The sequence below is a fragment of the Taudactylus pleione genome, unplaced genomic scaffold (genome assembly GCF_031769625.1).
Source record: "Taudactylus pleione unplaced genomic scaffold, aTauple2 ptg000638l, whole genome shotgun sequence".
Lineage (NCBI taxonomy): Eukaryota > Metazoa > Chordata > Amphibia > Anura > Myobatrachidae > Taudactylus > Taudactylus pleione.
In genome coordinates this window covers 2,279,196-2,303,010 of record NW_028285040.1, presented here as the reverse complement: position 1 = coordinate 2,303,010, position 23,815 = coordinate 2,279,196, and the positions used below count along the sequence as shown (strand labels likewise).

Below are 23,815 nucleotides of genomic sequence, written 5' to 3'. Positions count from 1 at the left end.
CCGGGGATGGACTGCAGCAGCACTGGAGCATGGTTTAAGGTAAGTATTTTTTTGTTGTTTTTTTTTTGTATATTTCTGCGTGCGGGGGGGCAGTACAGGGGGCACTATAGGCGGCTTATGACCGGGGGCAGTACAGGGTCACTACTGGCAGCTTACTAATGGGGGCAGTACAGGGGGCACTATAGGGGACACTACTGGCGGCTTACTACTGGGGGCACTACTGGAGGCAATACAGGGGGCACTACAGGGGGTTTACTACTGGGGGCAGTACAGGGGGTTTACTACAGGGGGCATTACAGGGGCCTTACTACTGGGGGCATCATATGGGTGCACTACAGGGGCCTTACTGCTGGGGGCACTTTTGGGAGCACTACAACTGGGGACACTACAAGGGCATTACAGCTGGGGGCACTACAGGGGCCCTTACTACTGGGGGCACTACAGGGGCCCTTACTACTGGGGGCACTGCATAGGGGGACCATTACTGGGGGCACTACATAGGTGGGCACTGCATAGGGGTACCTCTACTAAGGACACTGCATAGGGGGACCACTACTGGGGCACTGTATAAAAGGAACTGCATAGGGGGGCGGCGGCAGCTGGGGCTGGCATAGGTGCTGGGTGGGTGGTAAATTTTAATTTGGGGGGGGCACCAACATTTATCTTGCCTCCGGGCACCTGGGATGAAGTTACGCCACTGTATCTAGCGCAGGTATTCATGATTTATATTATCCATAGTGTTAAATAGGGGAACTGGGGTAGACCCCTGGATATCATCACTAAAGTGAGCACAGGTTCTCATAAATTTATTTATTTATATAATGCAAACATAATCCGCAGCACTTTACAGAGTAAATTACAGTCATTCCCATAGTCCCTGCCCCAGTGGATCTTACAATCTATATATTCCTCTAGGGTTATTTTTTTGCCAGTATCTAATCAACCTACCAATATGATTTTGCATTGTGGGAAGAAACCAGAGCACCCATAAGAAACTCACGCAAGCACGGGGAGAACATATAAACTTAACACAGTTATGGCCTTGGTGGGAATCAAATCCAAGACCTCAGTGCTGTGAGGCAGTAATGCTAACCCCTACCCCATTCGTGCTGTCCATAAAATTGTAAGTTTTTCCCTCAGTTTTCGTTTTCAGCTGGGACCCCAAACCTAAATCGCTGTATGTGTCAGGACCCCCTGCACAAATATTTGAATTCACCGCATGTTTAATGGTGTTATACACTTCCAGGTAACTTTAATTATAGCACTGCAACAATGCTGTATTTTTTTTTTCCTGTAACACTCTGTGATTTCCAGGCATATATTTATATCATACAAAATATATGTTTTTAAATTACTATTGCACATAAAGAAGCCAAAGAAATTCAGCCATGTTTTAGTAAATACAGGATGGCAAGTATAATACATTCAAATGACCTGCGGGTAGTAAACACATTTTACTTAAATGCCATGACAAGCCCTAAACATTCATTTCTAATATTAGAAGTCTTTCAAATAATCCCTTAAAAGTGACCCATTTAGGGTGTGGCTGACCCACACGCCGCTGTAACTCCCAGTGCGCAGGCTTCAGACACAGTTACTTGGTGGTTTGTGAATTCTTCCACAGTAACTCAGCAATAACAACCAAGTACAGCGTATTAGAACCACCTGCTAGAAATATACTGTATGCTAATGTCACTATCTGCAGCACTCCGGCTGCTGGAAGGAAACTGGCATTGGGATGGAAGGCTACATGTAAATGTTACCACAACAAAGAAGCAGAACATAATGTCCCAGTTCATGTCACGCTGAATGACCTGAAACGCTGCCCAGCAGACTGCTGAGGGGTGAGAGAGAACATTACAGTAATGTAATCTCACCCGCTGCTCTTAGTGCCTCCTACGTGTATCCCTGCTACTCCAAAATAAGGGCCTGATTCAGACCCGTTCGCAATCTGTGTACGCTCGCTAGATGCGTATGCAAATTTGTCAAAGTGACGCCACGGGAAGCGATCACTCGCCAAGGCATAAGCACGCCCACCATGTCTTAGCGAGCGGCCACTTTGCCTGAGCGTACGCCCAATCACACAGGCAGAGCCGCCCACCAGCACCACGTCATTTCTCCAGGAAGTGTATTAAAACATTGGTTCATCGAGCACAATCGGATGTGAACACAGGGCCTGATTCAGACCCGGTCGCAAGCGATGAGCGCTCGCAACCCGGGTCGATGGTGGCCCAGAGTGCATGCGCACGACGGAGCCGGCTCGGTCGTGCGCATGCGTGAGACCCGGATAGCGACGGGCAATCCGTCGCTCCGGGTCTCGCACCAAAGGGGGTATGCTGTCGATGTTGAGTGACAGCATGCCCCCTTTGGTGGGTGGGCCGGGGGGCGGGCCGGGGGTTCCCATGAGAACGCCTACCGTTTGGGGCCGGTCCCACTGACATCACAAGTTAGAGCCGAAATCTTTCTGGGGCTTGCGGCAACAAGACCCTACCTTCCCTGACCATCGCGACCATCATCATGGCCGCTAGCTATAGCTGTGGGTGGTCACCCACAGCTATGCGAGCGGCCAGGAGGCCATTCTAAAAAAAAAAAAAACGACCCTGATTCAGAGCGAGCGCTCTGTCAGAGCGACCGGCTCTGAATCAGGCCCACAGTGCTTGAGGTAGCTTTACCCTACTGCAAGCATTGCGAGGAAATCAGTGTAAAAGTAGGCAAGTGACGTGTACTATGAAGCTGCCTGATAATTATGCACGCCTCTAAAACGGCGTTGAAACACTCAGGCACGCCTGCGTTCCCATCTCCAACCCCCCATTATTAGTGTCCTGCCCCTGTTACCACCCACAAATGGCCTCTCCTGTCACTCATTACCCTGGGCTGTCTTTGCTGGGCGAGCGAGAAGGTTGCGGACGCAGAGTATAGTTCGCGCATGCACAGAACGAAGTGCGCGCATGCGCGTACACAGACCATCAGGCCGCTTGCGAACGCACAGCGTGAGTGAGCGGCTCTGAATCAGGCCCTAAGCCTCTATATGCCCGTCTTCTGCGTATAATAATGGTCCGGATCACAGCGTCGCTGCCCGTGTGTAGGAGATGGGACCACTGGCCTACTGTACAGGTTTCCATACTGACTGAGAGAATGTTCTACTTCTGTGTATTTAATGCTTAAGGAAATAAACCATATAATTCTGCTTAAAGCAATAAAAACCATCAATAGACCATCAATAACCCAGGATATGTGCTCTATTTCCAAGACTTCATTTATCTATTTTTAAGAAAATAGAAAAAGACTATTTTGAAGCGTTGCTGAATATAAAAATGTGCTAATGTTTAATTAAAAGGAAACCAGCGCTGTTGGTTGTAAATAGTGGAAAATAATTAAGAACCCTATTGAGAAAGAGTTGGCTCCAGTCCTGGGGAACAGTCAGGGCTTCAGGAGACGTGATCTGGAGTCTTATCATGGCCTTGTTGTTATACTATAATAAGTACATTCTCAGATCCAGAGCCTGGAAGCAGTGGAGGCTCTAGCTGGACATAGAGAGGGGTATACACAACAAGAGGGTCCCGTCATCGCTAAAGGCCGGCACTGTATAGTGTTAGCCCGTGATGTTTATTCTATGGAAAAAAGTGCCAGTACTCACTTATATAGCGCACAGAGGGCCTCATTCTGAGATCTGCATGATGCTTGCGCAATTGAGCGATTATATGCTACTGCACGTGCGCAAAAACCACTATGGCTCTTGCGTTCCCCTGTGGCAGATTAAGCACAATTGAACTCGGCGTAAGATAAGCTGCGGCTATTTGAATCAGAGCCCATGGCGCACAGGCTCAGACTCAGTCGCACAGAGATGTACAAATGTCGCCATTCTCTGTGGTCTGCGTACACTAATACAGCTTGGTCACTTCCAGCACTTTTATTTGTGTGAATAAGAAGCACATTTTCAGTGACCTGACATTTTCGCCCGGGACCTGACGCGCCGATAGCGGCTATTTGTATAGGACAGTGTATGAGGACACATCTGTATATTATTCATTCTATTGGAACAGGTATACCCTAGTACATCCATATCGGAGGACATATATATGAAAACTAGTGCAAAGGTAACAGCAATCCATATTCCTTTACAACAAGGATGGGGAACCCCAGGCCCGGGGGCCGTATAAAGCCCTCGGAATCATTTGGTCTGGCCCTTGCAGCTTTTTTCTGCCAGCCTCATCTGGCTATCAGGGTGCCTATAATGCCACCCTGCAGCCAGAATATATGCAGCAGTGCCACCAGGAGTGTCCTTAGGACACTTCAGACGGTCACACCGCTGCCCTTACAGCTCCCCGGAGCATCCTCAGGATGCTCCGGGCATTGCTGTAATCAACGGCGATTGTGGCCCCATCCCCTTGTGACATCACATGGAGGGGGCGTGGCCTGCACTAGGCCCACGAATAATATTATACATATCAAAATGGCCCTTGGCAGAAAAAAGGTTCCCCACCCCTGCTTTACAGTGTGACTATCACTAGAAGAATGACTGAATTATTGGGCCCATACATTTACCATGTATTACCCCAATTTTCTGTTCTTCCGATGCCAGGGTCGAGGAATCTAGGAAATTCAACATGTTGGAAATCCTTGATTCACCAATCCTGACCAAACAAATAATGGTAATGGGGAAGACAGAGATGGTGACCAGGACTATCTTCCTTATATTTACCGTCAGTATATGCTCTCGGTGAGCTTTAATCTATAATGGGGGCGATTCATTTAATATTCTATGGCTGGAATGTCTGCACCACTTAAATTCACTTTCCGGACATATTTCTACTGCCCCAGCTGGGGGAGGTGAATGACAGCGGATGCCAGAAGAAGCCCCTTATTGTTTTCCGATACTGCTGGGTTGTAAACTTTTATTTAAAAAAATCACAGGGGTCAGCGTGCCAGACCTTAAATGGCACACAGAAGTTATGGTGGGTACACACTAGACGACAAGTCACCCAAACCAGTGGATCGGGCAGACATATAGTCCACAACGGCCAGTGTGTACCCACTATGAGAGACCCTGCGCGTTCCCGTGGTGCCGTTCATCGCATCGGCAGATTGAGCCTACATGCAGCTCAATCTGTCAATTTGATGAACGACCCCCCCCATGCTTGCGGAGGCGGCTGGTGAACGACATATCGTGTGGTCTTACAACCATGATCATGAGGTGTCAAACGACCGCATGATATGTCGTCCGTTGCATCATTCGTTGGCCGGGTACACACACCGTCTAGTGTGTACCTGGCTTTACTAAAGATTTGCCCGCTAGGACCAATCTGTATGTTACAGAATTTAATTCAAGTCTCAATATTTTATCATTAAAAGATCCATCTTTGTATTTATTCAGTTACAGATAGTAAACAATACCAGTAAGGCCGGGTACATATCAGAACGACGTATAAAAGACACGACGGTCATTCCAAATCCCCCTCATCCCAGAACAAACAATATACAGTATACACACTGTGCAAGCTTCCTAACGACGGCACCATATAACATGACTGAGGACTGTATCCGATGAATCTTGTCTCCTGTACACACTGGGCCTGATTCAGACCTCGGGCGCTAAGCCGCGAACGAATGCAGCCAAAAGGGGCAAATACTGTGATGGCACTGTCTGGTGGAAGGACACCCGCTATGCCTTAGAGAGCGACGGCAGAGCAAACGCACGCCGGTATAAAGACACCCACCCCTCTCTCTTAGCACACGTCATCTCCAGGAAGTGTGTGATTAATCGGTGACATCGATAGCCATCGGAGTTGAACGCAGCGCTTGAGGTAGCCCATACCCCACCACAAGCACTGCGATCACTGCAGGCTGAAATCCAACCAAGTGACGTGTACAATGACGCTTCCGTGCTAATTATGCACACCCCTAAAACACCATTTAGACGCCCAGACACGCCTGCGTTCGCACATCCACTCCCCGGTTCACAAGCACCTTCCTCCAGGGGTGTATCTAGGGGTCTGAGCACCCCTGGTAAAGTAAGGGACTGGAGCCCCCCCCCGCACGTGAAGGTGTGATTGAGTGTACACATTATGCGATGTGAGATAAGTTGTTCCACTTTGCCTCAAAACGACATATCGCCCAGTATATCGCCTAATACTAAGCCTAAACCGACTGATCTACCTATAAGCTTGGTCTTGCAGGCTGCCATCAATTCTATGATCCTATAGCTCTCACTACTTCCCCCACTTTATAGTTATGTGGTTTTAAATGTGATATATATTTTCTGTAAAAAAAAAAAAAAAGAAGGATGCGTTATGTTTATATGTTGGACCCATTATTATTATTATGTAATCATCATACGTATACACATACATAGTGCGTGTATATATATATATATATATATATATATATATATATGTGTGTTCCCTCTAGCTCCGGCGGCAGGCAGGGCGCCAGAGCTAGAGAGGGCAATTTTGTGCGCGCGCCCGAAGAGGGGGCGTGGTCATGAAAAGGGGGCATGCCTATAAGACGCGTCCCCTTTTCATCATACTTGGGGGCGTGCCCGGCGCTTACGGACATGCCGGGCAGCCCCCAAGCGCTGCAGAAAGGGAGAATAGATGCCGGGCGTCCCGCGGGTGAGAACGGCTCCCGTAGGCTGTGAGGTTAGGGCGCTTTTTGCCCTCCTCCTGGAGGGCAGGGTGCTGTTTGCACCGCGCCCCGCTAAAACAGCCTAGCGGGAACGCTGTATATTATATATATATATATATATATATACACACACACACACACACACACACACACACACACACACTAGAACAACCAAATACACGGTGGCACACGGAACCCAAATTACACCAATGTTTCGGGACCAATGTGTCCCTTTGTCATGGCATGTAACCATGATAAAGGGTCACATTGGTCCCGAAATGTTGGTGTCATATGGGTTCCATGTGAAATATACACTTTTAGACCTTTTGTGCAAGCCTCTGAGTGCCACTGTTTATTTGGTTGTTCTTGTGGATGTTTTGGGTACGGAGGGCATCAGAGCAAGTGAAACCCAAGAGGTAAGTGCCAGTCCGAAGAAGCAATAGTTACTGTATGTATGTATATATATATATATATATATATATATATATATATATATAAATGCTTATTGCCTTATTTAGAAAAAGATTGCCAATATGCTGCTCCTCTGCATAGATCCCCTGTTAGGTCAGGATCTGAACAATGCATACAGAGCTAATTTAGCAAAGAAGGCGTCGAACTTTGAAACGACGGCCTCCAATCACATCGTACCACTTTATCGATCTTCTGTAAGGTGTATAATCGCAAGTTGAACTGATCTGAAGTGCTCTATATCAAGCAAAAGTTCCTATGTAATTCCAGTTACTTTTAATGTACCAGAGACTTAGAAGGGAGAATTTAGTTATTTGCTGTAACTTTCAAAGGTATCTTCTTGAATGGTAAATAATGCAAAATACCTCTTTGTGGAGTCTGGACCCGGACACCGAAAAAGACGGCCAAAGGCTACACATTAAATGATGTAAAAAATATTTATTCATACAAATTGTTTTGTGTTATTGTCATAAAAATGTGCTTACATAGGGCGGTATGTACTAACCATCGCATTAGCGATGCAGTACACCCCACCTGTCTTTGGGTACATACAGCTGTATGTACCAAGAATATCGCAAAGGACAGCTCTCCTGATAAGAGCTGTCCTTTGTGGTGTTGCCCGGTTAATACCTAGAAGTCCCTCTGGCGTCCTTCTGTGCATGCACAGAAGGCCGCAGGGGCTCAAGGGAGGGATCCGATCGGATCCCTCCCAAGGGGGAGCTTCCCGAAAAGAAGCCCATAGGATTCATAGGGCAACGCCACTTGAAGATGGCGTTGCCCATCGGGATGAAGCATGGGGAAAACTGCATTTTCAGGGGTTTTACCGCATTTTCCTATTTAGTACGTCTCGGCCAAAATCTTTAATAAGATGCTGCGTAGCCGCACTAATGGTGAGAAGTTAACATCCTTCTGTCTCACCCTATCACAGGGTGTGAGCTCCTGACAGTAGCAACACCTAGTGCTAGAAACTGCTGCAACTTCACCCTACGCGTTTTGTCTCTGTGGAGACTTCATCGGGGTAGAAATAGAGGATGGACATGTATCTTATTATTGCAAAACATTATATTCACTGTAGTATGATGTGTACTCTGTCTTGTCTGCCAGTTGAATATAGAAATATAGAACTGGCACACTAATCTTAACTAGATTTTAACCAACACAATTTGCCGGCCCCTGCCATATCATATGGTGCCTTATGAGCTATGCTCTTAGCGTACGAGCAGTCTTTCAGACGTCATTCCTGACTGGAAGAGAGCCTGTTATTTACCACGTCCTGTATGCAAAGTGCTCAGTTTCTGAGATGAGCCTCAGACAGATCCCTGCTAGAGGAATATATGGTGACCAATGTGACACTATTACATCTCATAGGAAAATACATTTTTAAGATGAGCACAAAAATGCACAAAAAGGACGGCAGTCCTGAGACATGTTTGTGGCATCTAGCAATTATAAAATATGCTTTAAAACGCAACAGCCAATCAGCATTAATGTAAAATTCCTGACAGACCATTATATAACAAGGTTAGGAAGGCTGCAGAAACACATCTGTGTATCAGGTTCAACCTTTTCTAAATTCTATGATCATCCAGAAGGAGGTAAAATAAAACTCCCAGTGAGGCAGCTGTCACACCGACTTCTCAGGGGAAAGAAAGGACATTTCTGACCATATACACTCCAATCAGAAGAATCCCGCCCTCGATGTCCACTACTAATTATAGCTAAATATAGGTCTCCAGTAAGAAATACACCAAATTTAATTTAGAATGTGTCTATAGAGACATAAAACACATACATTAAAATAGAAAAGCTGTGGCTCAATATTTCCAGCAGTATAAGCACCTTTATCTATCAATTTCTTCTCTGTCGCTGCATCTCTCCCTGCCCCTGCATCTCTCCTTCCCCCTGCATCTCTCCCTGCTCCTGCATCTCTCCCTGCCCCTGCATCTCTCCCTGCCCCCCGCATCTCTCCCTGCCCCCCGCATCTCTCCCTGCCCCCCGCATCTCTCCCTGCGTTTATCCATACCCCCAGAACTTCTAATTGCATTTTTTCCTTGCCCCCGCATCCCACCCTGTCCCTCTCCCCAACATTTCTTCATGCCTCTGCGTCTTATCTGGCCTAACCCCCTGTGTTTATCCATGCCCTTCTACCTTTCCTTGGCCCTCTTGCTCCATTTCCCCACATCTCTTACAGCCCCTCTTCCTGCAATTCTCCATTCTCCCACCTCTCTCCTTGCCCCTCTACCTGCCCACGCATCTCTCACTGCCCCTCTCCCTGCATTTCTTACTGGCCCAATGTCTCTCCTTACCTCTCTCCATGGCCCTGCTTTTCTCCATGTCCCCGCTTCTCTCCCGGCTACAAGTATCTCCTTGCCTTTTTCCTGCCCCTGCGTCTCTCCTAGCCTCTCTCCCTGACCCGTGTATCTCCTTGCCTCTCTCCCTGCCCCATGTCTCTCCTTTCCCCGTGTCTCTCCTTGCCTCTCTCCCTGCCCAGTGTCTCACCTTGCCTCTCTCCCTGCCCCGTTTCTCTCTTTGCCTCTCTCCCTGCCCTGTTTCTCTCCTGCCCAGTCTCTCCTTGCCTCTCTCCCTGCCCCGTGTCTCTCCTTGCCTCTCTCCCTGCCCCGTGTCTCTCCTTGCCTCTCTCCCTGCATTTCTACATGCCTACACATCTCCCTGCATATTTCTCTACCCCTGCGTCTCTCCTTGCCTTTCTCCTCGGCCCTACTACTCTCCTAGCCCCCACCTCTCTCCCTGCTACACATATCACCTTGCCTCTTTTCCTGTCTAAGTGTCTCTCCTTGCCTCTCTCCCTGCCCCAGCCTCTCTCACTGCTACATTAATCCCCTTGCCTCTTTCCCTGTCCACGCGTCTCTCATTGCCTATCTCCCTGCGTCTCTCCTTTACCCCCCAAAGTCCCGCGTCTCCCCTTGCCTATCTCCCTGCCCGTGTCTTTTCTTGCCCCCCCATAGCCCTGCACATCCCTCCTTGCCTCTCTCCCTTCCCCTGCATCTCTCTTTACCTCTCTCCCTTTCCCACATCTTTCCATTTCTCTCTCCCTGCATATCTCTCCTTGACTCTCTCCCTGCATGTCTTAATTTGCACTTCTCCGTGCATCTTCTTTACCTACCCGTGTCCTCCTTGCCCCTAACACCTGCATTTCTTCCTGCCCCCTCATATAAGCTGCCCCTCTCCCAGAGTATATGTATGCCCCCACATTTCTCCTTGCCCCTCTACCTGTGTTTTCCCACCTGCCCCTCTATTTGCAGGTCTTTCAATATATATGCACATATTCCCACCCACACCTCTCTCCTTGTCCTTCTCCCTGCATTTTTCATTGCCCCCCCGTACCTCTCTCTGTATCGCTATGGGACAATGCATGTATTGTATACTCGTACCTCCATATTCCCCTACACAACAAGTATGAATGTATTTGACCAGAATTAGACAGAAATATCCCAGGCATATTGTTATTAGAGATTATGCGTTATAAAGGGAATGTAGTCAGCATCCCAACGTGAGGGATGCCGACAGTCGGAATACCGCTGCCGTAATCCCGACAGCCGGCATCCTGAAGGTAAGTATCGGGAGTTAGGGGAGGGTTAGGCACTAGGGGGAGGATTAGGGTTAGGCACTAAGGGGGGAGTGTTAGGTTTAGGGTGCAGGGAGGGGTAAGTTAGGTTTAGGCACTGGGGGGGGGGGAGCTGGGTTAGGCACCAAAAAGGGAGGGTTAGGGTAGGGAGAGGGGGAGGGTTAGCATACCGACCAACAAGTGTCGGTATGTTAACCCTGTCGGGATTCCGGCGCCAAGATTCTGTCCGCTGGGATCCCGACTGCCGGCAACCTATACCCAACCCGTTACAAAGACCAGTGACTTTGATTGTGTTACAAACATAAAGAGGCAGGTGGCTCAATCCATTGTAGCTAGCAAAAGGTGCACATAAGGGGAAAACAGCAAATTCGCACAGCCCTGGACCAAGTTAGCCCTGGACCAAGTTACTAAACAGCGAGAAAAAAAAAACATTTTAAACAGCATATAAATAAAAAAATGAAATCATGTGTATTACTGATCTGATTAGCATGCATAAAATAAAGTGTTTATACTTAATTTATATGTCCACTACAGAAGTGCCCACATACACCTATCCTCAGAACGGGGCTATTTGGCTCGCCAGATATTATGTGACTAAGACGCGCCATGCGTCTCGCCAACAGTATTGGACCAAATATGGGTCTTCGTCGCATCACTATTGTGCCAAAAGTACGATGCACTAATACTTTCGACATCGGGCGCTGGCATTGCATGCAGCAGTTGTGTGCAATTCGGATGCTTACCTGGGTAAAACAGGCACAAAGTCTGACATGAGTGAGCCGCGCCAAGCATCCTTGCCACGCAGCGTTGTGCCTTATCTACGACTTTACACGAACTCCACTGCGAGGAAACTACTACTCCTAAGCGCCCAGTACACTGTAAGCGACTTTGGAGGCAGCTATGCTGCGGCGCACACAATAAACGAAGAAATAGGTATGAAAGTCCAGTATTCAGCTACATGGGGCGGAACGTCTAATTCGCGCCACGCGTCTCACGTCATATGGCACAGAAAGCATGGGTGAATGAGAATACATGGGTGAATGAGAATACACCTATATGTTCTATGTTGCTCCTCTGCAGCAGGCCAAAGAGGGAGAGGTATCTTTAAGTCAGAGGGACAGATTCAGAGATGTACACTAATGCCGCCGCTGCCGCATCTGTGTACGCAGCTGCTGGGTGAAAGTATGCAAACGTCGCAGCCGCCCAGGAATGTATTGAGACGCCCACTTGTGGCTTTGTAAATCCAAGCATCTGCACAAAAAGACGTAGCATCGGTTGCAGGTCTTCTGAGTAACCTTAAACCTCCAACATTGCGAGCGTCTAAAGTACCTTGACTAGAGTTCCCGCTAGGCTGTTTTAGCGGGGAGCTGCACCCTGCCCGTTTTCAAAAGAGCAGAAAACGCTCTGCCCTTATGGCGGCGCCCTGCTAAAACAACCTGCCGGTGGCTGTCACCGTCCGCGAGCCGCAGTGGTGAATAGATGTTGTGCACATTCGCATGGCATCTATTCAAAGTGAGGTAATAGCTTGGGGCAGTCCAGCATGTCCGTAAGTGCTGGCGTCCCGCCCCCAAGAGTGCTGAGAAGGGGACGTGTCTTAAAGACACAACCATTTTCTCGTGGCCATGCCCCTTTTCAGGCACATGCGAAAGTGCTGCAGCATGTAAGTCACGTCTGACCTGCCTCAAACACTGCGGCTCCCCTGACACGCAGAGAGCTCTCATGCTGTGAAGGCGATCGCAATGGATCATTTATGCACGCCCATGAAACGCCGTTTAAACGGTCCCAACACACCCGCATTTGCCTAACCACAACCCGTTACCTGTCACTCACTTTGCGAATGAATCATTTGTGTGATCATGATACAATCACTGCGTCTGCGCAGACGGCATTCGTGCACGCACAATGGCTAACAATTGCTCGATCCGCGTAAATATCGGCATTGAGTAAAACGAGATATGAGTGTGTAAAAATGATGTTTGTGTAAGCTGAGGGGAGGAGTCGGGTGAAGGCATCTTTGCATAATATAGATATAGTGTACGAGGGTGCCCAATGTTGGAGAGCCGTACAAAACGCAGGTTTCATTTTGCAGATGTAGATTACGTCTCATTATAAAGGGCGATGGATGGAGAACAGGGCCCGATTCAGAGATGGACGCATATGCAGAGCCGCACACAAGCGTCTGTGCAATTACTTCCATCTCAGACGCAAATAAATGTTATTAATAATAATAATAACAATATCCTTTATTTATATGGTGCCACAAGGGTTCCGCAGCGCCTTACACAGTACATAAACAAATGAGCACACAAGAAAACAGCAACTTACAGTACAAACAATGGAGGACAAATACATGATTAATACATTGCTGCATAACACTAAATAAGCAGCATGGTGTCAGTAACCAAGGGTTGGGTGCTGTTGTAAATGAAAGTATAATTAGGTGAAGGAGAAGCACATGAGGGAAGAGGGCCCTGCTGGTGAGAGCTTACATTCTAAAGGGGAGGGGGCAGACAAACAGGGGGCTGGATACAAGGGTCACAGTAATAGAACATCTATGGAGAGGTTAGTCTAAACTTAAGAGGAAAAGACAATGAGTTGAGCAAAATTGCACCAAGCCTCATGATTTGGGGGCCACAACCCAGCTCCATTTGAGGGGTCATCTTGCTGCGTCGTTCGGTATGGCATAGTTGGAGTGGATAAGCAGATTGCATGGGGAGATCAGGAGGGACGCAGGCAGCTTTGGAGATCCAGGTGCAGGCACAATCCATAGGCATGATGGAAGTGTGGTGGTAGATAAAAACAGTCCTTAATAGCAGAAATTGCTGATTTGTTACTTTCTCCTTCTGTTCTCATCCTGTGTAACTCCTGAATAACTCCAGCTTCAATTTAAATATTCCATTTACACTTTGAACTAAGCACTTAAATTCCAAGCACTGTTGCTAGAGCAGCCTCAGCTATGGCAGCCTAACAGATGCAAACGCAGAAGGAGGTGTCAGACCGATGTCGCAGGCTGGGATCACCATCGCAAGAACTCAGTGGAAAAACATAAAGTTTACATTTTGGCCCCCCTCAAAAAAAAAATTAATTTGGGAGCCCACACTGGCTGACATCATTGCGAGGACCCCCCAAAATATATAATTTAATATCCTGGATTAGAAATGCAACATTTATGCATTAAATGCTTAATTCTGGTACAAAAGAAGCACCAACCATTGCATGTGTCTGGCACAGCAGCACTCCCCACTCCCCACTGATGGCCCCGCTATACAGCCAGCGTGCCCTGGTGGAGAAAGAGCACTTTGTGCTGTGATAGGAGTCATGTCTCTTTAACTCCCCCCTGCACGTACACACAGCACTGCCCAGACAGGCCATCACGCTGCTGAGAGTCCCAGCACCCAGGTCCCAGGCTGACTAGAAGATGCCACCATTCCTGCCTAGGTACAAACCAAATTCTTCCTGATCACTTACAAAACGTACAATCATGGCACACAGCAGCTGCGTATTTGCCCTCAGACCTCTATTTATCCAGCTGCTGCGGACTGTGAGTCTGACTCAGCAAGGATCGAAGATGCCAATACGAACGTGGGCAGCCGACCTTGGCTTTCTGCGTATGCATCGCAGTGCGCAAGCGGCTCACTGCGAACGGGAAAGCGATTGCAGAGATTACGCAGATTCATTGTAAAGTGATTGACAGGAAGCGCCGTTTGTGGGTGGTTACGGGGAGTGGTTGGACGAACGCAGGCGTGCCAGTGCGTTTGAACGACGTTACGGTGGCGTGCATAAATTAGCCACTGCGATGCCATACGTAGCCTGCGTACAGGAAAGTTAGCAGTTTATAAGTGAGGTCTGACCTGCCTTAATTGTGCGAGTGGCTCCGATGGTACTCAGTATTACCGATGTTTTGGCTGGATTGCAAGGTATTACAGATGTGCGATGGGGGAAGCGGGTGTCTGCATGTTGTCCGTGCGAGTGCTTTGCAAATGCAAACATTAGCATACTCTCACAGCAGACTTGCGTACGCGATGGCATCAGCGATCCTTGCTGAATGAGGCCCTCTGTGCACTTTCTGCAACATTTTGCCGAAACGACAATAACACACTTTCAATAAAGGAGTAGCTCACACAAAAATCCAACAATTGTTCTATTTTAGTGACGTGCACATAGGATCTACCAATCATAAGCATTCAGGGGGTCATTCAGAACCGGTCGTTAGCGCCGATGCGCTCGGACCGGGTCGATGGCCCCCCACAGAGAATGCGCACGACGGCGCCGTCGTGCGCATGCGTGAGACCCGCTACGACCGACAGCGCCGGTCGTAGCGGGTCTCGATCCAAAGGGGGCAAGCTGTCGATGTTGATTGACAGCTCTCCCCGTTTGGAAGGCGGGCCGGGGGGGTGGCATGGGAACGCCTGCCGTTTGGGGGAGGCCCTACTGACATCACTAGTGATGTCATTGGAGAGCTTCCGGCTCAGACAGAGCCAGAAGCTCTCCGGGGCTTACGACAAGGGAGACCCTACCCTAGAGTCTCGTCGTAAGCCCCGATGATCATCGCGACCATCACCGGAGCGGTCGTTAGAGCTGTGGGTGTTAACCCACAGCCTAACGACCGCAACAGAGGCGGGCGGTCAGGATGCAAGTGGCCGCCCAGTTTCTGAGCGACCGCTTGCATCCTCCGACCGCCTCTGAATGAGGCCCTCAATGCTTATGGACAATCTATGGATTAGATATTTTATTTATATAATTTTATTTCACGCTAAACACTTTTAATGAGGCTCTATCATGTATAATGTAAAATTGATGTTCAAGATAAAGGATTTTTTTTGGGGGGGGGGGGGATTCAATAATTTTGGGGCACCCATCATTATCGAGGATGTTGCGTCTAAAATGCAGGGGATTAGCCATGTAAAGCAGTTAATCCCGCCTAAAAAGACGGGCAAGATGCGGACAAGGTGCCAAAAACCGTGCTATGGGTGGATTCTGCTCACACCTCAGGAAGCTGCAAGCAGAAATCTGCTAGAAGTACTGGGTGCCCGCGGAACTCGTGCCCAGCGGCACAAACAATTGAATTCCTCCCAAAATGTGTATGGTTAGTATGGTGCAATAATAGCCTTAAAGTCGTTTGAGCACTATTTTGGTAGATGACATTTTCCAGACCTGTCACTGTCCCTATGGGAGCGATTCAATCCAGCGTGTTACTCAATAGGCCCGTGAAGGCGTTCCCAGAGCTATTCAATTCAACGCGCTGTTAAGTCTGACTACAACCACTTAAGACGAACGAATGCCGGTTTCCCTGCCTTAAGCTGGGTGTCAAGTCGCAATATCCGGCATTCTCCGACTAAAGTGTCGGCCGCGAGGCTGTTAGCGCCACGCTAAGCCAGAAAACAGCTTTGCGGCCGGCACTTAAGTCGAGGTGCGAGCAGAAACCTTGTATTCAGTCTTAGCGTTGCGTTGAATTGAATCGCCCCCCCCCCATGTGCTGTAAACAATAGGCGCTTTTTACTCTACTTAAAATATTTAGGTGGCAATTTGCCGTGTCCATACTACAGTAGTATCCATCTTGAGATGTGACGCACCCAATGTGTAGGCTATGGGCCTGATTCAAAGATGGGCGCTGCGGCGACTTTGAGTGTTTATACACACTGCAACACCGTCCATGCGACTTTAGATGCCACCATCGTTCGCACCGTGGAAACTTGCAGTCCTACGCCAGGCGCAGCGTCTCCGTCTGGCCGTGGCCTCCTATGCCTGCGGCTGTGCGTCTGAGAAATCAGCCGTTTCCGGCGATGCTTCTGCGGCACTCCCATAACGCGCCCATGAATCGGACCATTTTGTGTGCACTAGTAGCCATCTCCCAGTCACCGCCCTGAACGCTGTACACCACATTTCCGATACCGTGCGTATACATCGTGGGGCGCATGCGCTGTGGGAGTGTCTAAGAATTTGCGCAGTGGCAAACAAATCACCTAACCGTGAAAATCGGCATTGCGTGCGGCTCTGAACCAGGCCCTATGTTTACTACCAGTCACCAGCATCATGCTCATTTACACCTATAGTAACCTATAGTAAGTGTAAGTGACACCCCACCATACAGGCCTATCTTCGCTTACTTCCAGCTATTCCTAGTCTGCAGATGCTCCAACAAACCATCGCTATGTGGGAACGCCCCAATGTCACCCAGCTACGCCCTCTCGCTCAGAAACGTAGATACGATTGAAATGACTTTCCCTGTACTGCCGTGCACTCAGGTCCCGAGGGCGCGCAGTGTGAATATAAAGACGCAAGATACGCTCAGCTCTGCGCCAATGCCTAGTTTCCGGATGGATACAATGAACACAATATATTAGTATAGAACAGAAAAATGTACTGAGAAGTACTAAGACCAGGCTGCAGCTATAGGGTTACACAACAATACACAGTCCGGACAATAATGGCTTATATTACAGTGCAATAACTAACAGCTTCCTAACCTCCTGTGCACCCCAGGCACTAGTGACCTCGCCCAGACTAACGTATGAAAGGCTAAACAGTAATTACTGCTGATCCACAAATAATACACCAACTAACGCAAACACATGTTCTTTCCGTTTATCTTTTGTTAAAGTCAACTCTTCACCTATTCATTCCAGTTCACCCTTCAAACCTATTCTACTAGTAAGCGTGTACAGATGTGTCCTTACACATCTTTGCTGCAGACGCGCCATCATCGTCGCGATGCGATGCGACTAGGACGCACCAGCAGACTGTGCTGATTCATTTGATATGCGACACTTGTATATCTGAGTGCGATTGAGTCTCTGAATTTGCATACTAAGTGCTACGATGTACAATGCTATTTACATTCCAAGTTCCGTTGTGCTTCATATCCAGACTCAGGTGCCCACAGATATACAGGTGTCACATATCACATTACTCAGCACAGTCTCCCATATACAGACTCAGGAGCACACAGATATACAGGTGTCACATATCACATTACTCAGCACAGTCTCCTATATACAGACTCAGGAGCACACAGATATATAGGTGTCACATATCACATTACTCAGCACAGTCTCCTATATACAGACTCAGGAGCACACAGATATACAGGTGTCACATATCACATTACTCAGCACAGTCTCCCATATACAGACTCAGGAGCACACAGATATACAGGTGTCACATATCACATTACTCAGCACAGTCTCCTATATACAGACTCAGGTGCACACAGATATACAGGTGTCACATATCACATTACTCAGCACAGTCTCCTATATACAGACTCAGGAGCACACAGATATACAGGTGTCACATATCACATTACTCAGCACAGTCTCCCATATACAGACTCAGGAGCACACAGATATACAGGTGTCACATATCACATTACTCAGCACAGTCTCCTATATACAGACTCAGGAGCACACAGATATACAGGTGTCACATATCACATTACTCAGCACAGTCTAAAGTTGTGTCCTAGTCTCGTTGTATTGTGACTTATACCCCTTTCAGACAGAGAAAAGAACCCGGTACTTTTCCGGCTCTAGCCGGGTCGACCCGGGTTTTTTTCTGTCTGAAAGGGTCAACACGGGACCTAATTCCCGGTACTTCAGCCCAGGTATTTACCCTGGGTTTTTCCCGGGTATTACACGGTTTGGCGGCTGTCTGAAAGGTGCCGACCCGGGTTTTTCTACTCCGGGTATAGTAAGCAGCGCTTATTGGCTAAGATGGCGGTGCACGGGCTGCACTTTTCATGACCTCATCTCTGTGTGCCATAAAAGCAAACCATTTATTATGACACACTGTATATTGCAGGGATAATCTGTGTTCTGTGTGAAAGGGGTCGACCCGGGAATTTCCAGGTCTTATGTGCTGTGTGAAAGGGGATTAGGAGCAAATTCCCGGGTCCTTCCCGCGTTGACAAGATATGGGAAAAACCCAGGTTTTAGGGATTTTTCTGTCTGAAAGTGGTATTAGAAGCATTTTTGGCAAAAAAACAAAAAGGCACCAGGCGCTAGTTGCACGGGACCTGGTGGCTCACTCACCCCAGGCATGTCGCACTGTGTTGCGTATTGAGGCTAGATGTATGAGGACACAACTGCGTCTGTACTCCCAGTATCACGCATTTCATCAGCGGATATCGTCACTATAAAAACACACAGTATATGGCACTGCCCAGCAAAATGCATAAACAAAATGTCCAATGCCTAATTGAAAAGCTGTGTCTTATTCTCACAGCTCTAATAAAACTACATTGCCAGCCTACACTGAACACTGGGGCTTGCGGTACTTGTACATGTGAGAAAAGGTTCTGATAGAAGTGGCAGCGGCTGTTCCTCCCACCACGTTCCTATGCTGCCGCTTGTAGAAATGTTGTACCAAGTCCGAAGCAACAAAAGTCGCAACTTAGCGTCTCCAGTACACCATGACTGGTTTTGTATGCAGCTACCATGCGATTAAGACACAATGGGGGCGATTCAATTGTTTTTTTGGGCCTGATAATTAATGAGCGCCCAGTTTGCTATTCAATTGTTCTGGGCGCTCATTAATTATCGCCCCTCTTCGCCGGGTAAAAGACAAAGCCCCTAACCAGGGTGTTTTAGACACATTTCTGCTCGCGCACTCCTGAGTGCGTGCAGAAATGCCGGCGCTGGCGGCTATCGCGCCCCGACAGAGCAACAATTGAATTGCTCTGTCGGGGCGTCTAAAAAAAAAAAAAAAAAGCCGCCGGCTAAACATTTGAATTCCCCCCCAATGAGCCTGTTCAGGGGTGGAGGTAATGCCAAGGTTAGTGCAGATGAGCGATTAGCAGCTACTGCGCATGTGCAAAAAATTCTGAAAACCCCTATGGCACATGCATTCCACTGAGTGTACGGGAGAGCTGGCATTAGGAGCGGATAGGCAAAACCTTGGGCACTCCTGGGGTGGTGACTGGGAGGAGCCCTGAGTGAGCGCGAAAAAAAAGCTGTCTCATGGGCGTGTTATGGGAGGGTCTGCATTCTCAGTCCTTGTGCTGAAGCCACAGAGGCCATGTTCAAACGTATTACAGGAGTAGACACTGCATCTGCCATAGGCCAGTGCAAGGGTCGATAGTGCATGAGATGGTTGATTGGAGTGTTCAGAACCACCGGCAGAGTTGCACCGTCCACTGGCATTGACAGTGGGTGTTCCAGGGGCCTGCGCAAGTCCCGGCGCACGCTAGTACACAAGGGGAAGGCTAAAAATCTAGCATTTGAATATTATTGCTGCTGCTGCAACTCCGCAAGAAGTCACAACCACAGCTGCAATAGCGTGCACCACCAAAACAGGCCCAATATTTAATGAACAAGGAGACTGCGCTGGCTGCGTCGGAGCATCTCACTCGCACCAAATGTGTGGCGGCGTATGGCGTATAAATGCTCGTTGTATGAGAACACATCTGTAATGCAAAAAAAAAAAAAAAAAACAAACCTCTCCTCCTGACAATTCTGTCTGTCACATGAACCAGACGTATGCAAAGAACGGTGCTCAATATTGTAATAGCAGCCCAAGCAATAAACTAATTTTAACAACACACTTACACTGTGACCAGTCCATCAATTACGGCTATTGCACGCAGTAAAATACGCAAACCTAATACAAACTGAGGTCAGGGGCCACACCATATAAATCTGTAACAAGATCATACGTGCAATGGCTGCAGAAGACCTTTTGTTCCAGCAACACCATAGAGACATCAGACATACTGAGGATTAAGCAAGTATTTATTACATTGCATTTTAGTTATAAACCATATATACCCATCCTTTAGCTGAATCATTCACGTAAGGGAGGCACGGAGCAGCAATATCATGCGTCAATGTATTACAATAGACAGAAGCATATAACAAACACTCCGCAACAGTCTGTTAATCTCGGACGTTTTATGGATTTAAAAAATGATTAAGAAAATCCTAATTATCACTTAAGTAAAGGTGTAAAAGCACAAAAAAAAAACAAAAAAACATTTTAAATGGCCTCCAAATGAGATTCATAGAAAACCGCAAAAAGAAAAATCACCGTTACGGATCCGCCTCAAACAAATGCCGCAAATCCGCCCTGACAATTGCTGCTCCTATGGCAGATTCCTACTGCTGCCGGCAGATCAAAACTTTTTTCTTTTCTGTCTTAAGGGATGCGACATTTCTATGCACGCAGTGCAAACGCCACAGCTATGTCCCAGAACGCCTGTGTCAGCAGCCCAGCACTCGGGGGCTCATAGGGGAACAGAAAGCATCACAGGACACTTAGTAAATAGGATGCAAAAAAAAAAAAATCACAACAACTAAACAAATAAATAGAACACTTCCACTCCAAAGTCACTTTTATACATGTACCTCAGGGTGTGGATGCAGCAGACGGGGTTAACGAGGATGAACCTAAATAGTGTAAAACTCTAACAAAAACACCGACTGGAAAGAAACTGTACATGCTGCAGAATGACTGCAGTCCACAAGCAGGCTAGGTTTCATTGCACGCCTTGTGTTCTAATTTAGGAAGATCTACATAAGGCTGTGCGAGCGGAGTTGAGCGAGGACATGTTATCTCTGTGGGATCAGTGAGAGAGTTCAGCAGAAGACAGCAGGGCAATGCACAGACATGATCAGGAATCGAGCAGTGCAAGGACAATATACTGTGTGTGTGAACAAGGAGGAATGCATGTGTGCAGGGGAGCTGAAGGGAAAGTACACACAGCAGGGCTCGCATGCATGGTGTACGCGTGGCAGTGTTTTATATTAGATCAAAACACAGCCAAGCCCAGGCAGGAAAGATGGCGACGGCCCCCCAGCACCTCCCCCCCATGTATTCCATAGGATCGCTGCTGTCTCAGTTGTCAGGGGCTGCTCTGTAGTTACCTGTTATTCTGGGATTTTCTAGATAGTGAGGCTGCTTTGGTTTTCTTCAATGAGTAATCGCTGTCAAAAGGTAAAACTGATGCATAGCCATGCTCTGCTTCTGTCACAAGAGAGAGAGACAAGCAGGGGGGGGGGGGATGTTTATTATGAGTATACAGTGCATGAACATTTATTTATTACCCCCAAAGATCACATTATTACAACTGCCCCCCTTCCAAAAAAACTAAAAAGTTGTTGCTCATCTCCACATGAACTAACAGACAGGAGGGATCTCCCCACTAGTGACTGACAGCTGAGTGCAACAAGCGCTGTCATCTGACACACAGCACGGTCCCAGGAGCTGACACACAAACAGGCACACACACACACAATAAATGTTCATCCCTCCCACCCACACGTGCATGGTATAGCGCAGCTACTTGCACAATCATGCACATGCCGACATGGTGGACATGTCCTGCAATGTTTACATACACACATGTGAGCATGCAATATCCTGCAAAATGCAACGTGTGTGTGTGTGTGTGTATATATATATATATATATATATATATATATATATATATATATATATATATTAAAATGCAAAAGAACTGTTCTGTGCCCGCTGCCTGTTTACATACAGCATCAGGCTACATCTGATGTACGTGCAGGCTGCTGTATGTTATCTTTGGTGTGTCTGCACGCACTGCCAGGTCAGTCTCGGTGTGTTTGTGTACACATATGACCCAGTGCAATTAATGCAGGATCCCTCAGGAAGAGATCATCCTAGATCCAAGGGAGATACTAGATCCCCTGGAAAAGAGAGGCATGACAGGCAGGGACAGTCTAATTGATATGCATTCTACATAGAGGTGTACTCAGATGTAAACAGGGTGCTGTATGTTCCCAGGGTTGTATATGGCTTGTGCATGAAAGAACATGCTATATATATATATATATATATATATATATATATATATATATATTATATATATATATATATATAATTACAAGATGAAACCACACACACAAATAAGACAAGGAAAATAAGGCAGACAGTGAGTGATGACTTTGCAGTGTCACTAGAGCAGACCCCCACCCCACCCCATCCCATGTACCAAGCAGGTCGGAGTCCCCCAACCCACCCCACCACCGCCAGTGACAAGTACCTCGGTCTCTTCTCTCCAAATATTCAGCTGCCTCCAGAAGGATTAACAGAGAATTCAACTCCATACTTGAGTATATAAATATATGTATATATAATATATATATAGTGTAAAACTAGATTCTTGCACTGATTAAAAAATAAAAAAAAACTATTCCCTTCGCCCCCGGCTGCAGAGGAAAGTGATAACAAGGCGAAGTGGGACGAACTACAAGGAGTTCAGACGCTTTGGGGACTTCTTAGTCCATGGAAACGGCAGCCACAGCTCCGATTGACATAGGAGTGACGGACGGGCCCCAATGGCGGAGCGTCGCTGCCGTGGAGGCGGGGCCCACGCCTCGCCCCCAGCCAGTCACAGCGCCCTGCGTCAGGAGTAGGGGCGGAAGTGTGAAGGGAGGAGAGTCCGAGAGAATGTTGACAGATCCCAATCAACTTGCTGAGGAGGGATGGGTAAAGATTGAGATGCCGAAGCCTAGCAACAGCGTGCGGGGCCACGCCCCCCGTGCCGGGGATTGGGCGCGTTCGTGCATGTTAAGTAGGCACCGCGCGCTGATTGGTCATGTAAAGTGCCCCGTGATAGCGGGGCTGCTCGCAGGGGCAGCGGCCAATGGGCGCCGTTGAACTTGACGTTGCTGTGAGGAAGAGAAAAGTTGAAAAGGAGAGAGGAGAAAAAAAACCAAAGGGGACACGGCCGGTGAGGGACCGTGGAGAAATAATAAGACCAGAAGAAAAGCGTATAAATACACATATTATTGTCACTAGACACCTCTGTGATGTTTACTACACCTATACATTGCATTACTGTCACACAAGACAATTGTGCACGTACATGTATTTTTATGGTACATTTATAATTATATACATATAATTAAGAATATATAACCTGTGTCTCTGAGTTATTTGAGTGGTTTTTCTTTTAGGAATCTTGTTATTTATGATTTAAAAGCCAGCCAAATATATATACTGGAGTATCCATTATGCAACCTAATCTACCTAGGGACCAGTGTATTATGGAGAGGCCTAGATTATTTGCCCCATGGCGAATTGATCAGGCTCTGACTGCAGTGCAACATGGGCCGCCAAGGTACTGTCCCGTGTAGGAATGTCGGGGAGCAGCAGCCGTTTCCTGGT

General features: G+C 47.6%; 1 protein-coding gene across 3 annotated transcripts in view; it reads right to left on the bottom strand.

Moving 5' to 3' along the window:
* Window positions 1-22,924, bottom strand: part of MXD4 (MAX dimerization protein 4) — a 72,109-nt gene extending 49,185 nt beyond the window's left edge. For 2 of the 3 annotated variants that reach the window (XM_088454971.1, XM_088454973.1), the window contains exons 1-2: window positions 22,689-22,924; window positions 21,538-21,637 (exon numbers count right to left, since the gene is read on the bottom strand). In XM_088454971.1, coding sequence (XP_088311097.1) covers window positions 21,538-21,637; window positions 22,689-22,752 — 164 coding nt within the window. In that variant the 5' untranslated portion in view covers window positions 22,753-22,924. The remainder of the gene's footprint in view (window positions 1-21,537; window positions 21,638-22,688) is intronic. The other variant, XM_088454972.1, reaches the window with a different exon arrangement.
* Between the last annotated feature and the right edge of the window lie 891 nt (window positions 22,925-23,815).